This window comes from Salvelinus fontinalis, chromosome 30 (assembly GCF_029448725.1).
Source record: "Salvelinus fontinalis isolate EN_2023a chromosome 30, ASM2944872v1, whole genome shotgun sequence".
Lineage (NCBI taxonomy): Eukaryota > Metazoa > Chordata > Actinopteri > Salmoniformes > Salmonidae > Salvelinus > Salvelinus fontinalis.
Window position 1 is genome coordinate 9,043,534 of NC_074694.1, and position 27,445 is coordinate 9,070,978.

Genomic DNA, 27,445 nt, shown 5'->3' on the forward strand with positions numbered 1-27,445 from the left:
GGTTGTGGACAGGTGTCTTTTATACTGATAACAAGTTCAAACAGGTGCCATTAATACAGGTAACGAGTGGAGGACAGAGGAGCCTCTTAAAGAAGAAGTTACAGGTCTGTGAGAGCCAGAAATCTTGCTTGTTTGTAGGTGACCAAATACTTATGTTCCACCATAATTTGCAAATAAATTCATTAAAAATCCTACAATGTGATTTTCTGGATTTTTGTCCCCTCATTTTGTCTGTCATAGTTGAAGTGTACCTATGATGAAAATTACAGGCCTCTCTCATCTTTTTAAGTGGGAGAACTTGCACAATTGGTGGCTGACTAAATACTTTTTTGCCCCACTGTATATCTCACTGATCATCCCCAAAGCCAACACCTCATTTGGCCGCCTTTCTTTCCAATTATCTGCTGCCAGTGACTCGAACGAATTGCAAAAATCGCTGAAGACTTATATTTCCTTCACCAACTTTAAACATCAGCTAACCAATCGCTGCAGCTGTACATAGTCCATCTGTAAATAGCCCATCCAATCTACCTATCTCATCCCCATAGTGTTTTTATTTACTTTTCTGCTCTTTTTCACACCAGTATCTCTACTTACACATCGTCTGCTCATTTATTACTCCAGTGTTAATCTGCTAAATTGTAATTCTTCACTACTATGGCCTATTTATTGCCTACCTCCTCAAGCCTTTTGCACACACTGTATATAGACTTAATTTTTTTCTACTGTGTTATTGGCTTGTTTATTCTTTATTCCATGTGTAACTCTGTGTTGTTGTCTGTTCACACTGCTATGCTTAATCTTGGCCAGGTCGCAGTTGTAAATGAGAACTTGTTCTGAACTAGCCTACCTGGTTAAATAAAGGTGAAATAAAATAAAAACTGTATATATCATTGCAAGAGGATGAACTTTGACCCAATATTACTTTGAACAGTCATTAAATATTATGCTTTTATATGCATCTTATCAATGCACATGATTCAAATGTCTTTTACACTAGCAAATATTAAGTTGTGCTCGTCCATGCTCATTTTTAGTGTAAGCTGTGTCGTTTACAGTAGAACACCACAAAGGAAAACATTCAAATGTATTCTTAGCTATAACATTTTTATCAGTGTTGTGTTTAGAGATCTGATTGGTAAATGTTAATTCAATAACTGAAATGGAGGGTGCTTTTTCTTTTGAATCATTTTATTGTATAAAACTAAAAATAGAAACTATGTCTCGTTTCACCTTTGTTGATTGCTGAACTTCACAGGCTGATGCTGCCACCTAGTGGTTTGATTTCCTCAGAAGTGATGTTTTATACTTTAAAAGCAAAACAACTCAAAAGGTTTAGACGAGACAAAATGTTGTACTGTACAACAATTTAACATTCTCAACACAGTGTAAGGGTCAGCGATGCATTTTCTAGCTTGAATACAACCTTGAGGTAAACACAACTCTACACTAAAATAAGAACTATTTTCAAACTTGTCAAGCTAAAAAAATCGGGCAATGACGCAAAAAGACAGTCACAGGTCAGAGAAAAACATGCTAAATTGTCTGTTTCTGAGCAGACTGTGACACTTGTTTGTCCAAGTCACCAGTCAAATGTGACTGAGTGTCAGAAAAGCCAAGCACTTTCTGTTTCTGGGGGTGAGAGTACTTCTAGGTCCATCTGATACATCAAGCAGCAAAGACACCATTCCTTCACCTCCTCTCGGTGTACTCCTCCAGTCGTACCAGCCATCTCTCCCAGTACTGTAGCACCTGCTCTGAGCTCAGTGTATGAGGATGGGCTGGGGAACCATCTTTATAGGCCACCACGATCAGTCCATTCTCAACCTGCAGGGACAAGGGGGGGGGGGGGGGGGGGGGGGTAAGCCATGTAGGAAATCAAGCACATAGTTTAGCATGTAGGAAAGAGATATGGTCATGTTTCATGGTCGGAGACAGGGAGTCAGCCAGTCCCAATTTGCTCCCTGCCCCTCCCCCTTGGCCCTAACTCTTGGACGTTTGCAAATCTGTAAGGTGGCAGCAATACTGGAAGTTCTTTCACTATACTGCTTATACCTACCCAGAACCTAAAGAACTAGAAGCTCCTTCACTACACTGCTTATAACTACCCAGAACCTAAAGAACTAGAAGCTCCTTCACTACACTGCTTATAACTACCCAGAACCTAAAGAACTAGAAGCTCCTTCACTACACTGCTTATAACTACCCAGAACCTAAAGAACTAGAAGCTCCTTCACTACACTGCTTATAACTACCCAGAACCTAAAGAACTAGAAGCTCCTTCACTACACTGCTTATAACTACCCAGAACCTAAAGAACTAGAAGCTCCTTCACTACACTGCTTATACCTACCCAGAACCTAAAGAACTAGAAGCTCCTTCACTACACTGCTTATACCTACCCAGAACCTTCAAAACTTGCAATTATACCTACCCAGAACCTTCAAAGCTTGCAATTATACCTACCCAGAACCTTCAAAGCTTGCAATTATAACTACCCAGAACTGCAAACATTGCAGGGTTAGGGCCAAGGAGGAATGGTAGAAAGCGAATTAGAACAGGCTGAGAGAGTATAGTAATACCATCTCCAGTGGTAGTGTAGTGGAGGGTAAACACGGGTAAAGGACATTTATGCAGCTTTTGTATTTTCCGTGAGCGATTACCCATCTTCTGCTGAAAAATACATTGAAAGTTCCTGGGAGCGTTACTGTAACTCACCACGAACTGCGGTCAACGTTTACCCACCTATTTTTTTTTACCACTACATCACTGGGGGTCTCGCTCAAATCATACCTACCTGGTAGTTGTAGTTCACGTCGTTGTTTAAGGCCCCAACGTAGGCTGCCACCTGTAGAGGGTTGTCGTAGGTGTTGCTGAGGAAAGGTTTAGACCTCTCCGATGTCTTCCAATCGATCACACACAGCACACCCCTGAGGAAGGAAGGCTGAGCTTTAGGAGACAGTTTCCCAGAAACAGATGTAAAACTAGTCCAGGGCCCTTCCCATTTAGATTCTCCATTGAGCATGCACGTTTTATAGTCCAGGACTAGGCTTTATCTGGCTACCCATAGTAGATTACGGAGACATAATTTATAGATCGGCAGGTAAGGGTGCTCTCGAGCAGCTAGATGTTCTTTATCATTCCGCCATCAGATTTGCCACTAATGCTCCTTATAGGACACATCACTGCACTCTATACTCTGTAAACTGGTCATCTCTGTATACACCCACTGGTTGATGCTTATTTATAAAACCCTCTATGGCCTCACTCCCCCCTATCTAAGATACCTACTGCAGCCCTCATCCTCCACATACAACACCTGTTCTGCCAGTCACATTCTGTTAAATGTCCCCAAAGCACACACATTCCTGGGTCGCTCCTCTTTTAAGTTCGCTGCAGCTAGCGACTGGAACGAGCTGCAACAAACACTCAAACTGGACCGTTTAATCTCAATCTCTTCATTCAAAAACTCAATCATGGACACTTTTACTGACAGTTGTGGCTGCATCGCATTATGTATAGTTGGCTCTACATTATTGCCTTTGGGCTGTTGTCTGTGCCAAATAATGTTTGTACCATGTTTTGTGCGGCTTCCATGTTGTGCTGCTGCCATGTTGTTGTCATGTGGTGTTGCTGCCATGCTGTGTTGTCATGTGTTGCTGCCATGCTATGTTGTTGTCCTAGGTCTCTCTTTATGTAGTGTTGTGGTCTACCTTGTCGTGATGTGTGTTTTGTCCTATATTTTAATTTGTAATGCAAGCCCCCCATCTCCACAGTAGGCCTTTCTTCAAGACCGTCATTTTAAATAAGAAAATGTTCTTAACTGACTTGCCTAGTTAAATCAAATAAATAAAATCACACAAGTGGAGAGAATGAATAAAAGTGTGATTTGGCCAAATAAACTGACTGGTCAGGTAGAGATTGAGTCGACTACATTGCAGACAATGAATTACATCAGATTACTACATCATGTGATGTGGTTAGCTGACATGTTGAACACCTATCAAGTTGTTGAGAGAGACATCTATTAGTGGTCTGCAATGTAGTTAGCCTGGAACGTGGCCATCATCACCATCCTTACCTGTAGAGAGCCACACAGTCCACAATCCCCAGATAGCCTAGTTTTTCATGCTGTACACGGCTCTCGATGGCTCTCACTCCCCTAACGTCCTCCAGTACATGGCGTACACTTTCCATGTATCCCTCTACCGACGATGGTACCTCTGGTGCCTCCTCAGGATCTTCCCCCGGTACCTCCTTTGTTGTCAACGGGAGAACACTCTCCACGGCCGTATGGAAAAGCTTCCCTTGCCTGAAGAGATCTAACATAGAAACATTTGGGTCATTTGAATGACTGTGTGTGTTTGTGTGTGTGTGTGTGTGTGTATCATATCCTCATTTGCAGAACATTCATATTTTAGAGCCTTAAAAAAAACTTTAGAATCAGAGGGTTCTGCCTGCTTACTCTGACTGTATTCCTTAAAGCCATCCTCTCCCAGTTGAGCTATCATCTTCCTCCTCCATCTCTCCAGGTAAAACTGTTGCTCCGGGGACATAGTCTCTTGTAGGATACGGGTCACACTGGGCACTGAGCCCCTGTCCTGACCCCTCCGTAGGATAATTCTGGCTGGAGCCCCTCCAAGCTCAGTTTCGCCAAATTCAAATACCCTGTCTTGGTTGAGCAACGGGTGGAGGATTTTAGGCACTTTGGATGGTGTTGGGGATTTTATCACAGGTCCGTAGATTTGAGCATCTTGCTCCTCTAGGATGTCGGGAGTTTGAGCACTGACTCTGTGGGACACAACTGACTTGAAGAGTGAGGAGTAGCGTCCGCTGTCCACCGAACTGTATGGGCTGCTTTTCTTGCGAGCTGGAGAGACATTGGAGGTGGAGAAAGTATTCACGGAGGTCCGGGTACAATGGGAGAAGAGTCCACTGACAACCCTAGATGACTCCTCAACACGCTGGGCACATCTCAACAGCTGATGTAAACGCATTCTAGCTAGCTAACGTTAGCTAGTTAAATAAATATATCCTACAACTTTCACTGTGTGCTCTATCTCTGCGTTTACGGCTAGGTATTTAAAGTGACTCAAGACAGCAACGCCTAGGTTATGTTTTGGTTACATTAAATAATTAATGAAGACAGAAAATAACGAATTAAGTTAGATGATAGTAGTCACCTCTCCCAAAAGTCGCGCCATGTTTGTTACAACTTTTTGACCGGAGAGCGAGAGGTTGCCGGGGCTTGTATTTTTTCTCACGTAAATCCTGTGTGGGACAGAATATGAAAACTACAAGTCCAGTAATTCCTTTGAAGGTGTGTCTTTGAAACTGGTCCGTGTTTTTATGACATGGAACCAAAGTTAACGTTGGTATTGTAGCTGGAAGCAGCCCCCCCAAAAATAAGCTTGTTTGAAAAGTGCACATATTCCGTGGCCATATACAGTTCCTTTTTAAAATAAGTAATAATTTAGGATGTTTAATTGTTGTATCGGTATGTTCTAAATGCCACGTGCGTTGAATCAACAAAAAAAGCAACGAACTATTTTGATTGACGTTCAGAACGTTGTCCAATCACAAACATCAGTGCGAATCAGTGGGCGGGATGTATCTGTTATGGGACAGTTGGAGCGAAACGGGGTGTGTTTTCAGAAGCTAGCTAATATAGATTTGCAGCGCACGATCTGTACGGGTTTTTATTGTATTTAAAAATAATAATAATAATGACATCTACCATTGATGATAGCGAAAAAGAAAAGGTAAGTTATGAGCGATGTACGTGAATAACGTCGTATCGTTAGCTATTTGATTAACGAAACGTTGCTAGCTGTAGTTAGATAAGACAATTTAGCTAGCTAGGAAGTTTATGAGACGCTCACTTTCTTCAACGGTACATTACTTAGCTAGCTAACGTTATTCATACAATCGGCTATCTATGATAACTTTAGTGGACTAGCTAATGAACTGAAACACTAGTACGTTAGCTAACTTAACTATAACGTACATTTGTTTTTAAATTGAACCTTCATTTAACTAGGCAAGCCAGTTAAGAACAAAGTCTTATTTACATTGACGGCCTACGGGGGAACCTGCCTTGTTCATGGGCAGAACGACGACATCTTTTATTTTTTAACCTTGTGATTCGTTCCAGCAATCTTTCGGTTACTGGCCCAACGCTCTAACCACTAGGCTACTTGCCGCCCCATGCTGTAGTGCTAAACGCAGTGGTGTAAAGTTTTAAGTAAAAATACTTGAACGTACTGAAAGTACTACTTAACTTAAGGCTAGGGTCTATTTTGCGCTCCACTTTTTGGGGGGTATCTGTACTTTACTATTTATATTGTTGGGATACTTATACTTCACTACATTTTTAAAGAGAATAATGTACTTCTTACTCCATACACTTTCCCTGACACCCAAAAGTACTCATTAACGTTACACTTTGACGGGAAAATGGTCCAATTCACACACTTATCAAGAGAACATGTGGTCATCCCTAGTGCCTCTGTTCTTGTTGACTTGACTCACTAATCACAAATGTTTCGTTTGTAAATTATGTCTGAGTTTTGGAGCATGCCCCTGGTTATCTGTCAATAAAAACAAATTGTGCTGTCTGGCTTACTTAATAAAAGGAATTTTAAATTATTTATATTTTTTACTTTTGTTAAGTACATTTTAGCATTTCCATTTACTTCTGATACTTAAATATATTTAAAAACCAAATACTTTTAGACTTTCTCAAGTAGTATTTTGCTGGGTGACTTTTACTTGAGTCATTTTCTACAAAAGTATCTTCACTTTTACTCAAGTATGAGAATTGAGTACTTTTCCCTCCACTGCATAAACGTTAGTATTATTAGCAGAGATGGTATAGAAAGCATTCTATTTTCTTTGGTATTGGTTTAGCTAGCTACTTTATCACTGAATGTTATTTTCTCAATATTATGCGTTATTGTATTGTCACCAATTCAGGCTACTTTAGTTTTGACATAAAATGCTTGATAATGTAGGCTCTACAAAAAGCTGGGCTTTTATGGCAGTGCATTGGCTTCTTCAATAATGTCAGACCAGGCTTGCTGGTTCAATTTATGCTCCGTCAGTTTCCTCCCAATCACTATATTTGGAATGATATGTGGCTAGATGGCTGTTGATTTTTCGAGTATGGTGCACAGACCAGTGAGCTAACCATTGCCTTTGGGGGACTTGCAACGTGGCACTAACAGGTTATTTTTTGCATTGCATATTCTTTGGTGCACAATCCATCACAATGTTATGTGCAAAGCATATTGTCCTGGCCAATGAAAGAAGAACTCAGATGGCTTACATATGGAGTTGCTTGGAATTTGAAAGGCCATGTTTTTTTTGTTTTTTCCCCCCTATTTTTCATTTCCTGTGAAACTTTAAAGAGGAAACTTCCACTCCTTTGATTTCTGTTGACTTTGCAAAGCTGAGTATCAGAGTTCGGGCAGTGGTATGGTGAAACTATAAACAGGCTGTGGATCATTCACACGGTACTAGCCTGTATCTCTGAATCATAACATCTGTATCAAGTTCATGATCTATGTTTCTCAAATCAAATTAGGTTTCACCCACTCAAACAAAAACAGTTGTTCAGATGGGAGAAATTTAGCCTTGACAATAATAACCATAGGGAGTGGTAAGATGGAACCAACAGATCTGGGACCAGGCTAGTAGAAATGTACGCTAGCAGACTCTTGGAAACTCTGACTGACTTGTTTTGGGAAAACAGCTGGAGTTATTCTGCAAAAGTATGAGTCACATATCACAGGACTTTGAATTCAGTGAAGAGTAATGGGAGTTACTGGTAATCCACTCTAAAGTGAAAGAAAGCTTTCCTTTGTTAGACCTACCCGTATTCACCTCTCTCCACTCTGTCCTGTACTGTCTACAGTCACATTCAATAGTGCATGGGTAGTCAACAGTAAGGTTTTCAAGATTGTGTTATGGAGTTTGGACTAGGTAGCCCTGAGACATAGTCTGCTGTAATCTACTCCCATGTCTCATAGGTAGGGTCTAGGCCACTTGTTGTCCAGGCCTCACATAGCCTAACAGACAGCATTCCCTTCCTGTGAAATCCCTCATCTTGAATAGATGAGAGATATTCAGTTGAATTTCTGTCTCACACACAAGCAAATGGAACATATTTCACAGATGAATTATTCTGCCAACTGGTAGATGTGAAACCTTGTCCTTGATTTCTGTTCCCCTCTTTTAGGCCCACTCTGTGTCTGTGGACCTAAACAACGACGCTTCTCTACTCATCGATATTCCCGATGCACTCTGTGAACGAGACAAAGTCAAGTTCACTGTCCACACCAAGGTATGTATTAAACAATATTTAACTGTTTTTATCCCTCTGATTTATTTGATCTGAAGTATACTGAACAAAAATATAAACGCAACATGCAACACAATTTCATACATTTTACTGAGTTACAGTTCATATGAGGAATTGAAATAAATTCATTAGGTCCTAATCTATGGATTTCACATTACTGGGAATACAGATATGCATCTGTTGGTCACAGATATCTTTAAAAAAAAAAATGGGTCTTACGATGGACCTCAGGATCTGGTCGTGGTATTTTTCTGCGTTCAAATTGCCATTGATAAAATGCAATTGTGTTCGTTGTCCATAGTTTATGTCTGCCCATGCCATAACCCCAACGCCACCATGGGGCACTCTGTTCACAACGTTGACATCAGCAAACCGCTCTCCGATTCAATGCCATACAAGTGGTCTGCTGTTGAGGCCGGTTGGACTTACTGCTAAATTCTCTAAAATGACGTCCCTCAAATTTTGAGACGTCTGTGGCATTGTGTTGTGTGACAAAACTGCAGATTTTTTTTTTCTTTTATTGATCCACGCATAAGGTGCACCGGTGTATTGTTTAATTAGCTTCTTGATATTCCACACCTGTCAGGTGGATGGATTATCTTGGCAAAGGAGAAATGCTCACTAACAGGATGTAAACACATTCGTGTGCAAAATTTTAGAGAAATAAGTTTTTCTGTGTGAATGGAACATTTATTTTATTTAACTAGGCAAGTCAGTTAAGAACAAATTCTTATTTACAATGACGACGCTGGGCAAATTGTGCGGCGCCCTATGGGCCTCCAATCATGGCTGGTTGTGATAGAGCCTGGAATCGAACCAGGGTCTGTAGTGACGCCTCTAGCACTGAGATGCAGTGCCTTAGACCACTGCTCCATTCGAGAGCAACATGAAACATGGGACCAACACTTTACATGCTGCTTTTATATTTTTGTTCTGTGTGTGTTTTTTGTTTTTTGTTAATGCACTTTAATTGACTTGAATTGTCTTGTCTGTCTGTCTCACCAGACCACCTTGAGCTCCTTCCAGAAGCCAGACTTCTCTGTTCCTAGGCAACATGAGGACTTTATCTGGCTCCATGACACGCTGGTTGAAACTGAAGACTATGCGGGGCTCATTGTGAGTGTCCTGTTAAATCCACCAAACACACACACACACACTGGTTTGAGACTGCTGGTCTCATTGGGAGGGACTTGAGTAGTCTACATTAGTGGTTCTCAACTGGTTTTTGCCTCGGGACCCAAATTTAACCAGGTTGTCTGTCGCGACCCAATATTCACATCGCAAAAAATGTTTGCCAAAATACAATCTGGAAAACGGTTTCTGATCCTATATTGATATTACATGTAGCAACTATATGACAAGGGAACAACATTCCTGCCCCTTGTCAACGATACCATTTTGTCAATATCCTTGAAGAATGTTAAACTCACTGGTTTGAAACCACAAAAATCTACCAAAATGGTGTTGCTAATAGCTCTATATTAAGGTCATTAATTATAATTTTTTACACTTCTGGGTTTAAATTCAGACTAGAGTATTTATTTATTTATTGTTTTTTACACCCCTTTTTCGATCTTGTCTCATCGCTGCAACTCCCCAACGGGCTCTGGAGAGGCGACGGTCAAGTTATGCGACCTTTCTGGACTACCCATCCCGGATCCGGGATATTTGTCATCAGAAACACTGACTAGCGTAGCCTAGTGCGAACGGTATATAATAAAATATAATTTCATGAAATCCCAAGTGCAATATTGCAAAACACAGTTTAGCCTTTTGTTAATCCACCTGTCGTCTCAGATTTTGAAATTATGCTTTACAGCGCAAGCAATACTTGCATTTGTGTAAATATATCGATCGCTCGACAAAACAATAAGAACACCTAGCGTCAGGTAACTTGGTCACAAAAATCAGAAAAGCAATCAAATTAATCGTTTACCTTTGATGATCTTCGGATGGTTTCACTCACGAGACTCCCAGTTAGACAGCAAATGTTCCTTTTGTTCCATAAAGATATTTTTTATATCCAAATACCTCAGTTTGTTTGCTGCGCTATGCCCAGGAATCCACCGGAAAAAGCGTTCGTGACAACTCCGGAAAAAAATTACAAATTATATCCATAATGTCCACAGAAACATGTCAAACGTTGTTTTTGATCCAACTTCAGGGTGTTTTTCAAATATCTATTCGATAATAAATCAACTGGGACAGTTGGCTTTTCACTAGGATCGAGAGAAACAATGGCTGCCTTTCACTTTTGCGCAAAAATCACTGAGCCCCCACCTATCCACTTACGCAATGTGCCCTTTCACGATCATTCTTCAAAATAAAAGCCTGAAACTATATCTAAAGGCTGTTGACACCTTAGGGAAGACATAGAAAAATAAGTCTTATTGATATCCCTTTATATGGGCAATAGGAATGCATGGGAACAGAGAGGTCTCAAAAACAGGGCCACTTCCTGGTTTGATTTTTCTCAGGTTTTCGCCTGCAATATCAGTTCTGTTTAACTCAGACAAAAAATTTACAGTTTTGGAAACTTCAGGGTGTTCTCTATCCTAATCGGACTATTATATGCATATTATAGTTTCGGGGACTGAGAAATAGGCAGTTTCAAATGGGTACGCCTTTTTAGCCAAAAGTGAAAACTGCGCCCCCTAGTTCTAAGAAGTTTTAACACCCACCCGCTTAACCCGGAAGCCAGCCGCACCAATGTGTCGGAGGAAATATATATTATATAAACTCACCAAAAAAAGAAACGTTCCTTTTTCGGGACCCTGTCTTTCATAGATAATTTGTTTAAAAAAAAAAAAAAAATAATAACTTCACAGATCTCTGTAAAGGGTTTAAACACTGTTTCCCACGCTTGTTCAATGAACCATAAACAATTCATGAACATGCACCCGTGGAACGGTCGTTAAGACACAGCTTACAGAGGGTAGGCAATTAAGGTCACAGTTATGGAAACTTAGGACACTAAAGAGGTATTTCTGCTGACTCTGAAAAACACCAAAATAAAGATGCCCAGGCTCCCTGCTCATCTGTGTAACGTGCCTTAGGCATGCTGCAAGGAGGCATGAGGACTGCAGATGTGGCCAGGGCAATAAATTGCAATGTCCGTACTGTGAGGCGCCTAAGACAGTGCTACAGGGAGACAGGACAGACAGCTGATCGTCCTCGCAGTGGCAGACCTGCACAGGATCGGTACATCCGAGCATCACACCTGCGGGACAGGTACACATGTTAAGTTTGCTGAAAATAAACGCAGTTGACCGTGAGAGGACATTTCTTTTTTTTGCTGAGTTATATATATATATATATATATATATATAATTTTTAATGGAGAAAAAAAATCTCAATTTTTTTATAAAAAAGTAAAACATTTGTGTTTTGTATTTATTTTCATTTTCTCAGACACCCGTGACCCATTTAAAGCAGGTCGTGACCCACCAGTTGAGAATCGCTGGTCTACGGAACACACACCACTTATTTATAGTTGACTGTCATGTCACAAGTTCACTGTCTGTGATCGGAATCTGGGATCATCATTGACCGAACTAAAATTTGCGATGTTTTTAATAAGCATTTTATTTCTGCTGGTTTTCTTTTTGAAAGAAAAAAATGGCCAACGTGGTCCTGACCGGTCTATTGTTTCAGTCCCTCGGCCTTCAGCTGATGTGAAAACAGTAAGCCGGTTTTTAATTTTCAAAAAGTCACAAAAGATGAGGTCTTATCTGCACTGTTTGCTATAGATTCTAAGAAATCATTAGGTGCTGACAATCTGGATCCATATTTACTTAAGTGTGCGGCACCTATTATTGCTGGTGTAGTGACGCATATCTTTAATCAAACATTTGTCGTAGGAAAGATTCCTAAATCTTGGAAAACAGCTTTTGTTTTACCTCTCCTCAAGGGAGGTGATGGTAGTGAATTGGATAATTATCGACCCATCTCTAAGCTCTTCTGTTTGGCTAAAATTTAAAATTCTAGAGTCATTGGTGAATAGCCAAATACAATATTTTTTAACTGTTAACAATACTCTTTCTAGTGATCAATCTGGCTTTAGACCTAAACACAGTACTATTACGGCCACTGTACGTGTTGTAAATTATATTACTAATGCCCTAGATAATAGAAAGTACCGTGCCGCCTTGTTCATAGATTTATCTAAAGCTGTTGTCACTGTAGACCTTGCGCTACTTTTGGATAAGCTGTCGTCAATAGGACTGGGATTGGATGCCTGTCGTTGTTTTCATGACTATCTAAAAGATAGAAGTCAGGCTGTTAGAGTCGACGGCATCCAGTCGGAGCCATTGGAGTTGGTTAAAGGGGTCCCACAAGGTTCTATACTTGGTCCATTACTGTTCACTCTCTACATTACCAATATTGGTGATGAGATAAGAAAGTGTCAAATTCATTTTTATGCTGATGACACTGTCATGTACTCTATCGCTTCAACGGCTGACCAGGCATTATCACTATTGGAGACAGATTTTAAGATATTACAAGGGTCTTTTATACAGCTGAAACTTGTTTTAAATCCAAAGAAAACACATTTTATGATTTTTAATAGGTTCAAAACGTTGGCTGAAAATACACTTGCACTTACGATGGTTGTCAAATTAATCAGGTCTCTGCATATAAATACTTGGGGATATGGTTGGATGATAAACTGTCTTTTATAATGCATATTGACGAACTTTGTAAACAGCTAATTATTCAATCTATGCTTCCTCTATAGAAACAGGACATGTTTGTCCTCTACAAATAGAAGACAAATTGTGCAAGCTACTTTTATGTCTGTTATAGATTATGGTGACATTATTTACATGCATGCTACGGCATCAACACTTAAATCGCTGGATGCTACTTATCATTGCGCACTTAGGTTTATTACGGGTGCTAGCTACAGAACTCACCACTGTGTTTTATATCATAATGTGGGTTGGACTTCGCTGTCCGTGAGACGAGAACTACATGCTCTCGTGTTTGTCTATAAAGCACTTCTGAATAAGCTACCTTCTTATTTATCATCACTCATCAATATTAGAATTATAATTCCTAAAACCAGGACTCAACATGGATTACACTTGAGGCACATGTGATTTCCACAGAGTTGGGTATGTCTGCCTTTTCCTTGCCTATGGCAAGGAGCGTAGGCAAGGAGCATAACAGGAATAGGCAGCCATACCCAACTCTGTGGAAATCGCATGAGCCTCAAGTGTAATCCATGCTTTTAGCCTGCAGACTAAACTTAAACTTGAGACTCTTGTCCCCCTGTTGCTCATTTTAAATATTTATTGGAGGATTTTTATTTTTGTATTGCTTGTAACTGTTTCGGGTAATGCAAGTTCTTGTGCTGTTAGGGGAATAACCTGTGTACATGTAATCTGTTGCTGTATTTTTTTGCGTTATCTGTGATCATTTTGTTTGTCTTGTTTAGTTTTTTATTCATTGTACCCAAACTGTATGTGTAAACATGTATACGCAGGGCCCAGCTGTAAAAGAGACCTTGGTCTCAGTCTGTGTTCCTTGTTGAAATAAAGGTAGAATAATAATGTAAATCATAGGAGGTTGGTGGCACCTTAATTGGGGAGGACGGGCTCGCGGTAATGACTGAAGTGGAATGGTATCACATATATTTAACACGTGGTTCCCATGTGTTTGATGCCATTCCATTCACTCCGTTCCAGATGATGATGGTGAGGATGATGAGCCGTCCTTCCCTCAGCAACCTCCACTGATGTAAATGTTATTTGATGAAGGGGAACGTGCAGAGGACTCTGTAGTGTCTGCTCACATGATTTTAATAGCATCGACTCTTATCAACTGAGTTTTATTACAGCTCTGCATACAGGGATTATGTCTGTGGGTGGCAATAGGTTGCTGGTAGCTGGTGTAAGAAATCTTACCAGAAACTTCATCCACTCGCCTCCCTATCTGTACAGATCCCTCCAGCCCCCCCGAAGCCAGACTTTGAGAGCCCCAGGGAGAAGATGCATAAACTGGGAGAGGGCGAAGCCACCATGACCAAGGAGGAATACACCAAGATGAAGCAGGAGTTAGAGGCGTGAGTTTCCACTCTTGTCATTGTGTCCAAAGCTTAATTGGCAATTTTTTAAAATAAAAATATATGTTTCTCTTGAAGCTTGTGCTTAACGATTCCTGTGGTAAAGATTCTGGTGATCTCAATCTGTGTGTCTCAGTCTGTGCGCTCTGTCAGTTGGTAATAGTCTGTCTACCGTCTCTCTTCCAGTGAGTACCTGGCTGTATTCAAGAAGACTGTTCAAGTCCACGAAGTATTCCTGCAGCGTCTATCTTCTCACCCCATCCTGAGCAAGGACAGAAACTTCCAGATATTCCTGGAGTATGACCAGGATGTGAGTTTGACACTTGGAGAAGGAATCCGAGAAGACAGACTGCATACTCTCCAGTATTACTGACTTCCTGGTTTGCTGCCGGGGTCGTCGTTCATTAGAGCACGCCGTAGCAAAACATTTTGCAATGGAAAAGGAACGTTTTGTTATTGGACAGTTCAGATAGTTTTGTGCCTACTGAACACTACTCTCTGGTCAGTACTGTAGGAGGGAGAGATGGGGGACGGTACTGTAGGAGGGAGAGATGGGGGAAGTAGGGAGAGATGGAGGACGGTACTGTAGGAGGGGGAGAGGAGGATTGGGGGGGGAGATGGGGGATGGTACTGTAGGAGGGAGAGAGGAGGATTGGGGGAGAGATGGGGGACGGTACTGTAGGAGGGAGAGAGGAGGATGGGGGGAGATGGGTGACGGTACTGTAGGAGGGAGAGAGAAGGATTGGGGGGGGAGATGGGGGATGGTACTGTAGGAGGGAGAGAGGAGGATTGGGGGAGAGATGGGGGACGGTACTGTAGGAGGGAGAGAGGAGGATGGGGGGAGATGGGTGACGGTAGTGTAGGAGGGAGAGAGAAGGATTGGGGGAGAGATGGAGGACGGTACTGTAGGAGGGAGAGAGGAGGATACGGGGAGATGGGGGATGGTACTGTAGGAGGGAGAGATGCTTTCTCTCTGTCAGGGGAGCTGTTAGTCAGCTGAGATGGTTTTCTGTTCGTCCGTTTGGGAATTGTTATACAGGCATGTTCAGTGTGACGCTTATTGTGTTATAAATGAATCCTCTTCATTCCTATTTGTAACAAAAAGAGCTCTACAAGAGGAACTGTTGCAGTTCACATAATCAATGTTACATTGCGAACTTGTACTGTTGTCATTAGCTGAGTCATGTCTCTGAATAAATCCTTTCCCTTCCTGTGATTGGTCCGTGTAGCTGAGCGTACGGAGGAAAAGTGCCAAGGAGACGTTTGGGAGTTTCTTTAAGAACATGGTGAAGAGTGCTGACGAAGTCATCATCTCAGGAATAAAGGTGGGTGTGGCTTCCTCATATCACACAATAGCTCTGTTCGAGAGCATCAAATCCATGATGCATTGTGGGTAAATGCTTTTTTTAACTTAAGGTGATTTGTAGTAGTCGCCTGCGCTATCAGCTGCAATGTTAAACAAGCCCAATGCTTTTACTGTGGATTTCTGTGGAAATCCATTTTGTCAGGTCTGCTGTGCATTTAAAAACTAGATAGAGGAAAACCGTACGATGCATTAGAGCGGCAGACTCTTTGAAAGAGACCCAGAACGTCACGGTTCAGCCGAGCAGGGCCCTTCATATCCACAATGAACATATGACTTTGTATGTGTGTCTCTTAGGCAGAAGGTTGATGCTGGTTGGAACTTTTTCTTCTGAACAGAACCACACAATTTATTTCCCCCGACCAGCAAAATAAAGTTGTGAACCGGTTCCAACCAAAACAAAGTACTGGTTTATATTGTTCCTTTTTAACATGTGAAATCAACAGTTTAAAAAAACAACAACATTTAGCTCATTAAATAACTTCACCAATCAGTGTAGATAGAGCAAGTTAGTTGTTTACATGCGTGATGGACAGACAAGTGTAACCTATGGTGCAAGATGTGACTGAAGGGTTGAGGAGCAGGCTTGAAGCGCTGGGTATCTTGTTATGACATCATTATATGAATTAGCTCCATAGAGGTATACCTACGGAGGAGTGGCTTCTATGAAGGAACTTTGAATGTTCTTTGAGCTAGCACGCTAACATGCAGAGTGACACCAGAATGAAAAACACGTCTTACCTTTTTGTAGTTAACAAATCCAACGTGAAATGTGATAACTAGGCCTAACGTTAATCCAAATCTTTCTCCCGATTCTAACGACAGTACAGTAATCTTAGACCTTGGGGGGGTGGGGCAGGAAGTCTAACCAGGATTTCCAGCTTGCTGGAATACGTTTCTGAGTGACAGTGAGGGCTTTGCATAGGCGCTTTGTTACCGTTTCTTTTGTGGGACTACATGCTTTTAAAATAACGGTTCTGTTCTAGAACAGTATTGATCACTTTCTTTCCCTGTTCCGTTTTTCTGTTCCTTGAAAAATGTCGTTTATTTTCCTGTTTTTGGTTCTGTTTCCTGAACCAGTTCCAACCCTTGCTTTTTACATTATTTTTCTTGCAGGAAGTCGATGATTTCTTTGAGCAGGAGAAGACCTTCCTGCTTGATTATTCGTCCAAGATCAAAGACTCCACTGCCAGGGCAGAGAAGATGACCCGCTCCCACAAAAGTAGGACTATGATAGCAACACCAACAAACATCTGTTGTCAAATATGAATTGGAAATATCTCTTTGCTTTCTTGTGTTATTGATAAGAACAGTGTCCTCCCCCCTCATTTATTTTTATAAAGCCCTTTTATTACATCAGCAGTTGTCACAAAGTGCTTTTAAAGATACCTAGCCTAAAACCCCAAAGAGCAAGGCTGAGGGGTGGCCTGTCCTCTTCTGGCTGTACCGGGTAGAGAGGAACCAGGCTCCGAGGGGTGGCCAGTCCTCTTCTAGCTGTACCGGGTAGAGAGGAACCAGGCTCCGAGGGGTGGCCAGTCCTCTTTTGGCTGTACCGGGTAGAGAGGAACCAGGCTCCGAGGGGTGGCCAGTCCTCTTTTGGCTGTACCGGGTAGAGAGGAACCAGGCTCCGAGGGGTGGCCAGTCCTCTTATGGCTGTACCGGGTAGAGAGGAACCAGGCTCCGAGGGGTGGCCAGTCCTCTTTTGGCTGTACCGGGTAGAGAGGAACCAGGCTCCGAGGGGTGGCCAGTCCTCTTCTGGCTGTACCGGGTAGAGAGGAACCAGGCTCCGAGGGGTGGCCAGTCCTCTTCTGGCTGTACCGGGTAGAGATTTTAAGAGTACATGATAGTTTGAAGACGTTGGAACGTTCATAGATGACGAGCAGGATATGTGGTGCAACTTCTTCCACTATGTTACCCATACTGGGTGTTGATTATCTTGTCTTCTGTCTTTGTGTCAGATGTTGCTGACGATTACATCCACATCTCTTCTACTTTGAACAGTCTCTCTGTCGATGATAACACAGCACTTAAAAAGTGAGTAAACAATATAAATATATTACAGCTCTAAGTTTATGAACGGGGCCGTAGTTACCTCAAGCCAACAACAGGTTACTAAATTAATGGTTTTTCATCTCTAACCCAATATCAGGGAAAAAACAAACCAGAAAAAGAATGTTTGCTCAACTATTGATGGGTTTGTGTGTCCCCCTTCAGGCACTTTGAGAAGTTAGCGGACCTGTTTGAGAAACTCCGGGTAAGAACCACAGTGCTGTTCTTCAGCACTCCTCAACTATTTACTATTTTAATTCTCTTTTATATCATCCCTTTAGTGTCCATTTCCATCAACATTCATTTTGTGATGTCAGCAATACATTTAAACACTTGTGTGTGCTTTTGCTTCTTTTTTTTAACATTTAAAATGTTTAGTCATATAGCAGATGCTCTTATCCAGAGCGACTTAAAGTTAGTGTATTCATCTTCAGATATCTAGGTGAGACTACCACATTTCTCAGTCAGAAGGAAGTACATTTTTCCTCAAAGTAGCCATCGGCTAGTAATGCAAAGTCAAGTGCGAGTGTTCATTCACGAAAGGCTAGGGTGTTATTTTGTATGTGTCTGAGCATGGTGGTAGTGTCCCATCTCAAATCCAACTGTATCTGTCACAGGCTTCTTAACAGCAGGTGTAGACTAACAGTGAAATGCTTACTTACAGGCCCTTCACAACAATGCAGAGAGAAATAATGGAAAGATAACATGAATCACTGTGTATTTATTCCTCATGTTAACTTAGCTATATTCACAGGGTACCAGTAGAGTCGATCTGCAGGGGTACGAGGTCATTGAGGTGGATATGTACATATAGCCAGGGGTAAAGTGACGAGGCAGCAGGATAGATAATAGGCAGTAGCAGCAGCGTATCTGATGTGTCAACAAAGTTAGTGCAAAAAGGGGGTCAGTGCAGATAGTCCGGGTAGCTATTGGTTAACTATTTAACTAACTAGCAGTCTTATGACGGGGGTAGAAGCTGTTCAGGGTCCTGTTGGTTCCAGAGCTGGTCCTGCCAGTACAAAGTGGAGGGTTGAGTGACGTCATAGAACACAGATTTGTATTTCTATCTAACCGTCTGGTCCTGCCTGTAGAAAGTGGAGGGTAGAGTGACGTCATAGAACACAGATTTGTATTTCTATCTAACCGTCTGGTCCTGCCTGTAGAAAGTGGAGGGTAGAGTGGCGTCGGACCAGGAGCTGAAGCTCACAGAGCTACTCCGGTACTACATGAGGGACATCCAGGCAGCCAAGGTGAGCCACCTCTTGTCTGCCAGTCTGTTTCTCTCTCTCTCCAAAACCCCCATGAGCTTCTATTGACCGTTGAATCGTTGCTATGAGATCCATCGAACTGTTGGTGGAGCGTCCAAGACCAACAGAGTGCTGGAGTTTATTTCATTCTATTGAATAGTTTTATTCTAAATGCACCTGGAAACACGATAGGCGTGCATGTTACTTACATTACCTGGAAACACGATAGGGGTGCATGTTACTTACATTACCTGGAAACACGATAGGCGTGCATGTTATTTACATTACCTGGAAACACGATAGGCGTGCATGTTACTTACATTACCTGGAAACACGATAGGGGTGCATGTTACTTACATTACCTGGAAACACGATAGGCGTGCATGTTACTTACATTACCTGGAAACACGATAGGCGTGCATGTTACTTACATTACCTGGAAACACGATAGGCGTGCATGTTATTTACATTACTTCTTTCAAGGATAGAAAATAACAGGCTTATTGTCACCACATATAGAAAACCACTAGATCAGTGATATTTCTGCTTATAACCATAAGTTAAGTATAGAAATCCTAAGATGTGTCAAATAAATGAGATCCAGCTCAGGACTCCAGCTATGTATTTGGTTTGTCAACTTGCTAGCTAAGTTGGCTAGATGTCAAGATCAATCTTCTTGGTTACAGCAGAGACATTCACCCCCCTCCTGGATCAACATCTTTGTTGCGTAATGTTTTCTTTTTTTGCCCCCCCCCCCGCACAAAAAAAATAAGAAAAAAACATTTGTTCTGAAATAACCCCCGTTGTGTGCACATTTGGTAATACCGTCAACCCCGGTATGGCACAGAAACGCTATGAACATCTGCATACCACCCTACCCTACTAACGTGTGTGTGTGTGTGTGTGTGTGTGTGTGTGTGTGTGTGTGTGTGTGTGTGTGTGTGTGTGTGTGTGTGTGTGTGTGTGTGTGTGTGTGTGTGTGTGTGTGTGTGTGTGTGTCAGGACCTTTTGTACAGGCGGGCCAGGGCCCTGGCAGACTATGAGAACAGTAACAAGGCTCTGGACAAGGCCCGGCTGAAGAGTAAAGGCGTTCCTCCAGCCGAGGAGCACCAACAACAGTGTCTGCAGAAGTTTAACACGCTTTCTGAGTCGGGAAAAAGAGGTGTGTGTGTGTGTGTAAAGCCTGTCGCTCTGCTTCCCAGTCGAAACTGTTGTTTTTATTTCATCTAGTTTTTAAGTCAAAGGTCCTTTTGGGAGTATGTGAGCACAGACGTTTCTCACCGGGTGGAGTTCTGCAAGGAGAAAACTGTACCTATTGTATCCAGATGCTTTTTTTAGACAGTGTGGCTGTATGTTTGGGGCAAACATGTTGTAACGTAATACAGTACAGTGAGTTAACAGCATGGTGTTCTCTTCTCAGAGCTGACCAGTTTTAAGGGCAGGAGAGTGGTGGCTTTCCGGAAGAATCTAATAGAGATGGCTGAACTGGAGATTAAGCATGCTAAGGTGAGTCAGACTGGAGACTCTAGCCTTGTCCTTTTTTCTTTCTGTATTTTATATGTATTGGGGGGGGAGATTCCGAGAGATTCAATTCCACAATATCGTGTGTGTGTGTGCGTATATACAGTTGAAGTCGGAAGTTTACATACTTAGGTTGAAGTCATTAAAACTCATTTTTCAACATCTCCACAAATTTCTTGTTAACAAACTATAGTTTTGGAAAGTCGGTTAGGACATCTACTTTGTGCATAACACAATTCATTTTTCCAACAATTGTTTACAGACAGATTATTTCACTTATAATTCACCGTATCACAATTCCAGTTGGTCAGACGTTTACATACACTAAGTAGACTGTGCCTTTAAACAGCTTGGAAAATTCCAGAAAATGATGTTATGTCTTTAGAAGCTTCTGATAGGCAAATTGACATAATTTGAGTCAATTGGAGGTGTACCTGTGGATGTATTTCAAGGCCTACCTTCAAACTCAGTGCCTCTTTGCTTGACATCATGGGAAAATCAAAATAAATCAGCCAAGACCTCAGAAAAAATTGTAGACCTTCAAGTCTGGTTCATCCTTGGGAGCAATTTCCAAACGCCTGAAGGTACCACGTTCATCTGTACAAACAATAGTACGCAAATATAAACACCATGGGACCAGACAGCTGTCATACCGCTCAGGAAGGAGACGCGTTCATTCTCCTAGAGATGAACGTACTTTGGTGCGAAAAGTGCAAATCAATTCCAGAACAACAGCAAAGGACCTTGTGAAGATGCTGGAGGAAACGGGTAGAAAAGTATCTATATCCACAGTAAAACAAGTCCTATATCGACATAACCTGAAAGGCCGTTCAGCAAGGAAGAAGCCACTGCTCCTAAACCTTCATAAAAAAGCCAGACTACGGTTTGCAACCGCACATGGAGAAATGTCCTCTGGTCCGATGAAACAAAAATAGAACTGTTTGGCCGTAATAACCATCATTATGTTTGGAGGAAAAAGGGGAGGCTTGCAAGCCACATGTTGTGGGGGTGCTTTGCTACAGGAGGGACTGGTGCACTTCACAAAATAGATGGCATCATGAGGTAGGAAATTTATGTGGATATATTGAAGCAACATCTCAAGACGTCAGTCAGGAAGTTAAAGCTTGGTCGTAAATGGGTCTTCCAAATGGACAATGACCCCAAAGCACACTTCCAAAGTTGTGGCAAAATGGCTTAAGGACAACAAAGTCAAGGTATTGGATTGGCCATCACAAAGCCCTGACCTCAATCCTATAGAACATTTTGTGGGCAGAACTGAAAAAGCATGTGTGAGCAAGGAGGCTTACAAACCTGACTCAGTTACACCAGCTCTGTCAGGAGGAATGGGCTAAAATTCACCCAACTTATTGTGGGAAGCTTGTGGAAGGCTACCCGACACGTTTGACCCAAGTTAAACAATTTAAAGGCAATGCTACCAAATACTAATTGAGTGTATGTAAACTTCTGACACACTGGGAATGTGATAAAAGAAATAAAAACTGAAATAAATCATTCTCTCTCCAATTATTCTGACATTTCACATTCTTAAAATAAAGTGGTGATCCTAACTGATCTAAGACAGGGAAATTTTACTAGGATTAAATGTCAGGAATTGTGAAAAACGGAGTTTTTAAATGTATTTGGCTAAAGTGTGTATAATCTTCCGACTTCAACTATATGCATGTGCACGCTGCAGGTGGTGTTACCTGCTAGACCAGGCCTAAGCACAACACTCTACATTTTTTGTTGGAAACGGGATACCTAGTGAGTTGCACAAGTGAATGCATTCAACCCGAAATGTCTTCCTCATTTAACCCATCTGACTGCCTTCATCTACGTCCACTTCATCGCCGTCCAGAGAGCAGTTGTTGTCGGGGTTCAACTGCCTTGCTAGAGGTCCATGTTATGTGGCTGTGATTAGGCTTGTGCGGTATAACTTGTATGTACCATATACTGGGTATTAGGGAAGAGACATGGGATAGTTTTTCCAATACTGTTGAAACAATAAAATAAAGTTTTTTTTAATACGTTTGAATATTTGTTTTACCTACTTTTAAAGTAAATACAGTACCCGCGGTAAACTTGTGCAATAGGTTAGGAGATAAAGATCTTCGTCCTTCTTCATTTCACCTATTACATAATGGTTTATATTATGAAGCTTCCTGGTAGTCCTCAATCACGTGGTATTTGCTGACAAGCACACAACGACACGAGACCTGAGTCTTGTGAGTCGGTCACTGTTGTGCATCATGCTCCAGGTGATCTAGTTACAGTAGGGAATTCACAAATAAATGTTAGCCAGTTGGATATCTTATAACTATTAAGTTACCTGTCTTACATGTGATAAATGTTCTGCAGTTGGCTTGCTAATTTAGTAGCTAGTTAGCTATCTAAGTGGTTAGCTTCTTCCAAATTCAAGCGTTGCTAGGTAACAGCCGAGTATTCCCTCCTGGATCAAGAGCCTTCCTGTCTAATATTTGTTATCTACTCATGCAGCTATCTGTGACTAGCAGTTTTTAGTTACTTGTTTAGGTCAGAGACAGTAAAATGTTCACAATGCGCTCCTTAGCATTCTGTTTGAATGAGTAAAAAAAAAAAAAAAAAAGTCTATGGGATTTTACATGTACTTGTTAGCGTTGCTAACGTTCGTTTTACAGTCTCAGTGGGGTTTGAAAACAGAACCCCAGTTCAGTGCCGGTATTATCGAATATCCCGGTATGACAGTCCGCCAAAACCTAGTAGTGGTTCATGTTATGTGTTCGTGGTGTGTGTATATTGTGTTGTAATCCTTGTGAAATGTCTGTTGTTATGGATATGATGCTGATGTCTCTGTTCTCTCTTAAAACAGAACAACATGTCTCTGCTGCAGGGCTGCATTGAGCTGTTCAAGAGCAGCTGAGCCGCTGGTCTCTTACCAACCCTCCCAGAACACTGACCAGCCGGGCTTGGCGTCAGTCCCTTTCTGCTCTCTTGTCAACTCCTTATGGAATCGTCGTGCAGAACCGTGACCGGAGTAGGAAAATCACAAACGGATCTGGGACCAGGATATTGACCAGCAGGCTTTGAGAAGGGAATCTGGATTCCTCTATTCTCCACATGTGTCAAACTCATTCCACAATGGATTTTCGCTCCACCCTTGTACTTGATTGATGAATTAAGGTCACTAATTAGTAAAGAACTCCCCTCACCTGGATGTCTAGGTCTTAATTGAAAGAAAAAAACAAAAACCCACAGACACTGGGCCCTCAGTGGAATGAGTTTGACACCCCTCTACTCCTGGGGGAACCTGGATATCCAGGGCACACGTTTGAATGAGTTTGACACCCCTCTACTCCCGGGGGAACCTGGATATCCAGGGCACACGTTTGAAAAACTTCCCTTTTGCAACGGAAAACAAAAATAAACATTTCTTATTGGACAAGATTAGATAGTCCCTCCCCATTTCACTAATTTGCGGGGTGTTTCGTGCCTTGAACCCGATTCTGGATAGCCCCTTCCTCCACCCCAAAAATGCCACTTCAGAAACCTGCATATGTCTGTTTGACTGTCTCTGTGTCTGTCTGGATGTTTAGTCTCTGTCCACCTGCCCCTCCGTGTCTCCTTCTACCCCCTCCGTGTCCCATGGAACACTCCCCTTTAGTGATGACAACATTCCAGAACAGGGAGAATCCTGCAGCATCTTCTGACCTTCCTCCTCCATCTGTTTTTCAATCATGGATTATCTGAATCTTGGGTTATCTGAATTATTTGTATTGTGGATGGATTACTCTTGTTCTTGTATTGGATTCTCTATTTGTAACAATTATGGACTTTTTGCCGGATTGTGATAATGTTTATAATTCTTTTGGATGCTTTTCAAGGCATGCACCCACTAACCCCGTTACGCCCTTCACTTGTACATATAAAGAAAGCCAGAATTGAGGTTGAATTTGGTCCTAGTATAACAGTTAAACTAGGCAGAGTGGAGTAATCTGGTGTTTTTAATGGTGCAGGCATAGCTAGCAATAATGGAATAGTGAGGTTTTCTCATTGCAACGCCACTTTTAAACCACTCTCTCTAATACTAGTCTGAAGAGTGACTGCTGAGCTCAGCTGCTGCCTCTCTGGTTTGTAATGGAACCCTTTACAGGGTCCTATTAGGCCACGCTGTAACAAAAATGTTTTTCAATGGAAAACTTAAACAATCGTTTCTTATTGGACAAGTTCAGATAGTCCCTCCTTGTTTTTCTTCCCATTTGGTACCTTAGTGAATAGGACCCAGATGGGAGCAACTGTTTACAAAGAGGATGGAAAAGGGGGGAAATACAAATTTAGTGCCTAAATAAATGTTCTTGTGACTTCGTCATGATTGTCCACCCTTCTGCCAAAGTCTTCACTTTCACACTCCCGTCATGGATTTAAAAGCATTAGGTTGATGTAAGCATTGGTTGAAGGGAGTTTCCACCATTTGTTAAATGCATGACGGTGTAGTCTGGAAATGCTCACTTTGGGAGAAGGGTGGAGAATTGGGACTTGGCCTAATACTCTCTCTCCATTACCATACTCTGAGATTAGGCTGGGTTGAACTCGCTCAAACCGCCAAGTGAAGAGACATGCTCTTTTTCATGATTTAAGAAGTGTGTGGTAGTTTGTCCAACAGTGTGGTACCACACAGAAATGCTTTGGCTGTACCTCAGGAATGGCAACATGGCTCTTTCCGCATATTCGTCTACATTACTGCCAGTAATAACTGGAGCCAAATAATGTTTTTGATTTGAGACATACATATATTTTTGACAAGTTTACTTCCACATAATATGGACCAGTTGATTTTAGTTTTTACTACAGACCGTGTCAGTGTCAGCACTGATAGTTGTCAAAGTTTACTGCCGTACACATGATACTTAAGTGGTCCGTGTGCCCGGTCTAGACTAAGGAGTGACTAGTGAGTGCCAGGCAGCTATGGTTTCTGTGCTAAGTGAGTCAATATTCAGTGGACTAGGCTGAGACCTTTGACACTGTCGGTGAAGTCCACCCATAGTAGAGGACTGAATGCAGTTGGTTCTAGTTAACATTTTAAGCAATAGACTTACATGGCCATTGGAGAGTAACTCTGGTCCCAGCACTTATTCAGAGGAGTGTGACTGATGTGTGTGTGTGTGTGTGTGTACTTCAGCGTCAGCTTGTAGCTGTTGTCTATGTCCCAATTCTTTCACATGCTTCCCTAAGTGTGCACTTGTTCACTTCCCTTCATGGATTTTAAAGGGACTGACTAGCGTAAGGAAAATGGAGGAGACTCCTATGCTTACACCAATGATCCAATGCTTTCAATTGTTTGTACAGGATGAATGTGCACTACCTAGATAAGTAGGATGTTCCTGTGCACTTCATTGATATCCTGCTGTGTTTACTAGTGTGGCTTCCTGTGCACTTCATTGATATCCTGCTGTGTTTACTAGTGTGGCTTCCTGTGCACTTCATTGATATCCTGCTGTGTTTACTAGTGTGGCTTCCTGTGCACTTCATTGATATCCTGCTGTGTTTACTAGTGTGGCTTCCTGTGCACTTCATTGATATCCTGCTGTGTTTACTAGTGTGGCTTCCTGTGCACTTCATTGATATCCTGCTGTGTTTACTAGTGTGGCTTCCTGTGCACTTCATTGATATCCTGCTGTGTTTACTAGTGTGGCTTCCTGTGCACTTCATTGATATCCTGCTGTGTTTACTAGTGTGGCTTCCTGTGCACTTCATTGATATCCTGCTGTGTTTACTAGTGTGGCTTCCTGTGCACTTCATTGATATCCTGCTGTGTTTACTAGTGTGGCTTCCTGTGCACTTCATTGATATCCTGCTGTGTTTACTAGTGTGGCTTCCTGTGCACTTGCTCTTATGGAGATGTACTGAGCAACACTAACCTATCCTCCCATCCAATCATCTTGCTTAGTACTGCTGGTGCCGGATTGGTTTGAAGAATTGCATTTTAGGGTTCTTATTTCTCCAATTGCTTTTTGTTACTGACGGAACCTTTTTTTATATTGTTACACTAGCCTGGGTGCCGGTCTGTTAGCCTGGGTGCCGGTCTGTTAGCCTGGGTGCCGGTCTGTTAGCCTGGGTGCCGGTCTGTTAGCCTGGGTGCCGGTCTGTTAGCCTGGGTGCCTTGTCTGTTAGCCTGGGTGCCGGTCTGTTTCTGCTGTCTTACCTACTCCTTATGGATTTGTCATGCCATCTTTGACTTGGCAATGGAGTTGGTAAACAGATCAGGGACCAGGCTGTAGGAGACCACAGATCAGGGACCAGGCTGTAGGAGACCACAGATCAGGGACCAGGCTGTAGGAGACCACAGATCAGGGACCAGGCTGTAGGAGACCACAGATCAGGGACCAGGCTGTAGGAGACCACAGATCAGGGACCAGGCTGTAGGAGACCACAGATCAGGGACCAGGCTGTAGGAGACCACAGATCAGGGACCAGGCTGTAGGAGACCACAGATCAGGGACCAGGCTGTAGGAGACCACAGATCAGGGACCAGGCTGTAGGAGACCACAGATCTGGGACCAGGCATAAATGTATTCATCTGTAAAAGAAAAGGGTTCATATTGAAACAAAAATGATTGAATTCTTTGAATTGCTTTGGAAAATGAGCGATTTTTATTTTGTACATTTTATCTATGGTGGTAAATACTAAACAATCATTTCCATGCCCAGAGAGGGCTGTCTTATAAAGTGGTGTTTTGATAATTGAATGGATTTCTAAATCATTCCAACTGTGAATTACTTAGTTTTTTTTCTTACCGAGCATCACTTTTTTTTTAAACGTTTGCAATAATTACATTAAATAAGTCCTACTTTCCAAAATC

The 27,445-nt window shown here is 42.0% G+C and overlaps 2 protein-coding genes across 2 annotated transcripts; one reads left to right on the forward strand and one right to left on the reverse strand.

Moving 5' to 3' along the window:
• Positions 1 to 1,173: 1,173 nt before the first annotated feature.
• Positions 1,174 to 5,232, reverse strand: mgme1 (mitochondrial genome maintenance exonuclease 1). Its single transcript, XM_055889651.1, has 4 exons — positions 4,466 to 5,232; positions 4,082 to 4,322; positions 2,798 to 2,930; positions 1,174 to 1,827 (listed from the first exon to the last, which is right to left on the reverse strand). Exons 1-4 carry the CDS (start codon positions 4,995 to 4,997, stop codon positions 1,693 to 1,695), a joined length of 1,041 nt encoding a protein of 346 aa, XP_055745626.1. The 5' UTR covers positions 4,998 to 5,232; the 3' UTR covers positions 1,174 to 1,692.
• Positions 5,233 to 5,614: 382 nt separating this feature from the next.
• Positions 5,615 to 27,445, forward strand: snx5 (sorting nexin 5). Its single transcript, XM_055889652.1, has 13 exons — positions 5,615 to 5,762; positions 8,240 to 8,344; positions 9,368 to 9,478; positions 14,308 to 14,429; positions 14,616 to 14,739; positions 15,659 to 15,754; positions 16,909 to 17,014; positions 17,751 to 17,826; positions 18,007 to 18,046; positions 19,005 to 19,091; positions 20,091 to 20,250; positions 20,509 to 20,594; positions 23,458 to 27,445. The coding sequence occupies exons 1-13, from the start codon at positions 5,727 to 5,729 to the stop codon at positions 23,506 to 23,508; spliced, it is 1,200 nt and encodes a 399-aa protein (XP_055745627.1). The 5' UTR covers positions 5,615 to 5,726; the 3' UTR covers positions 23,509 to 27,445.

What these genes read in the sequence shown, in the direction of transcription:
- snx5 (XM_055889652.1), top strand. Translation starts at nt 5,727, where the DNA reads ATGACATCTACCATTGATGATAGCGAAAAAGAAAAG. An exon ending in AGTTCACTGTCCACACCAAG is followed by an intron (nt 8,345 to 9,367) that starts GTATGTATTAAA and finishes CTGTCTCACCAG; the next exon opens with ACCACCTTGAGCTCCTTCCA. An exon ending in AAGACTATGCGGGGCTCATT is followed by an intron (nt 9,479 to 14,307) that starts GTGAGTGTCCTG and finishes CTATCTGTACAG; the next exon opens with ATCCCTCCAGCCCCCCCGAA.
- mgme1 (XM_055889651.1), bottom strand. Translation starts at nt 4,997, where the DNA reads ATGCGTTTACATCAGCTGTTGAGATGTGCCCAGCGTGTTGAGGAGTCA. An exon ending in CTTTAAGGAATACAGTCAGA is followed by an intron (nt 4,323 to 4,465) that starts GTAAGCAGGCAG and finishes TTTCTATGTTAG; the next exon opens with ATCTCTTCAGGCAAGGGAAG. An exon ending in GACTGTGTGGCTCTCTACAG is followed by an intron (nt 2,931 to 4,081) that starts GTAAGGATGGTG and finishes TTCCTTCCTCAG; the next exon opens with GGGTGTGCTGTGTGTGATCG.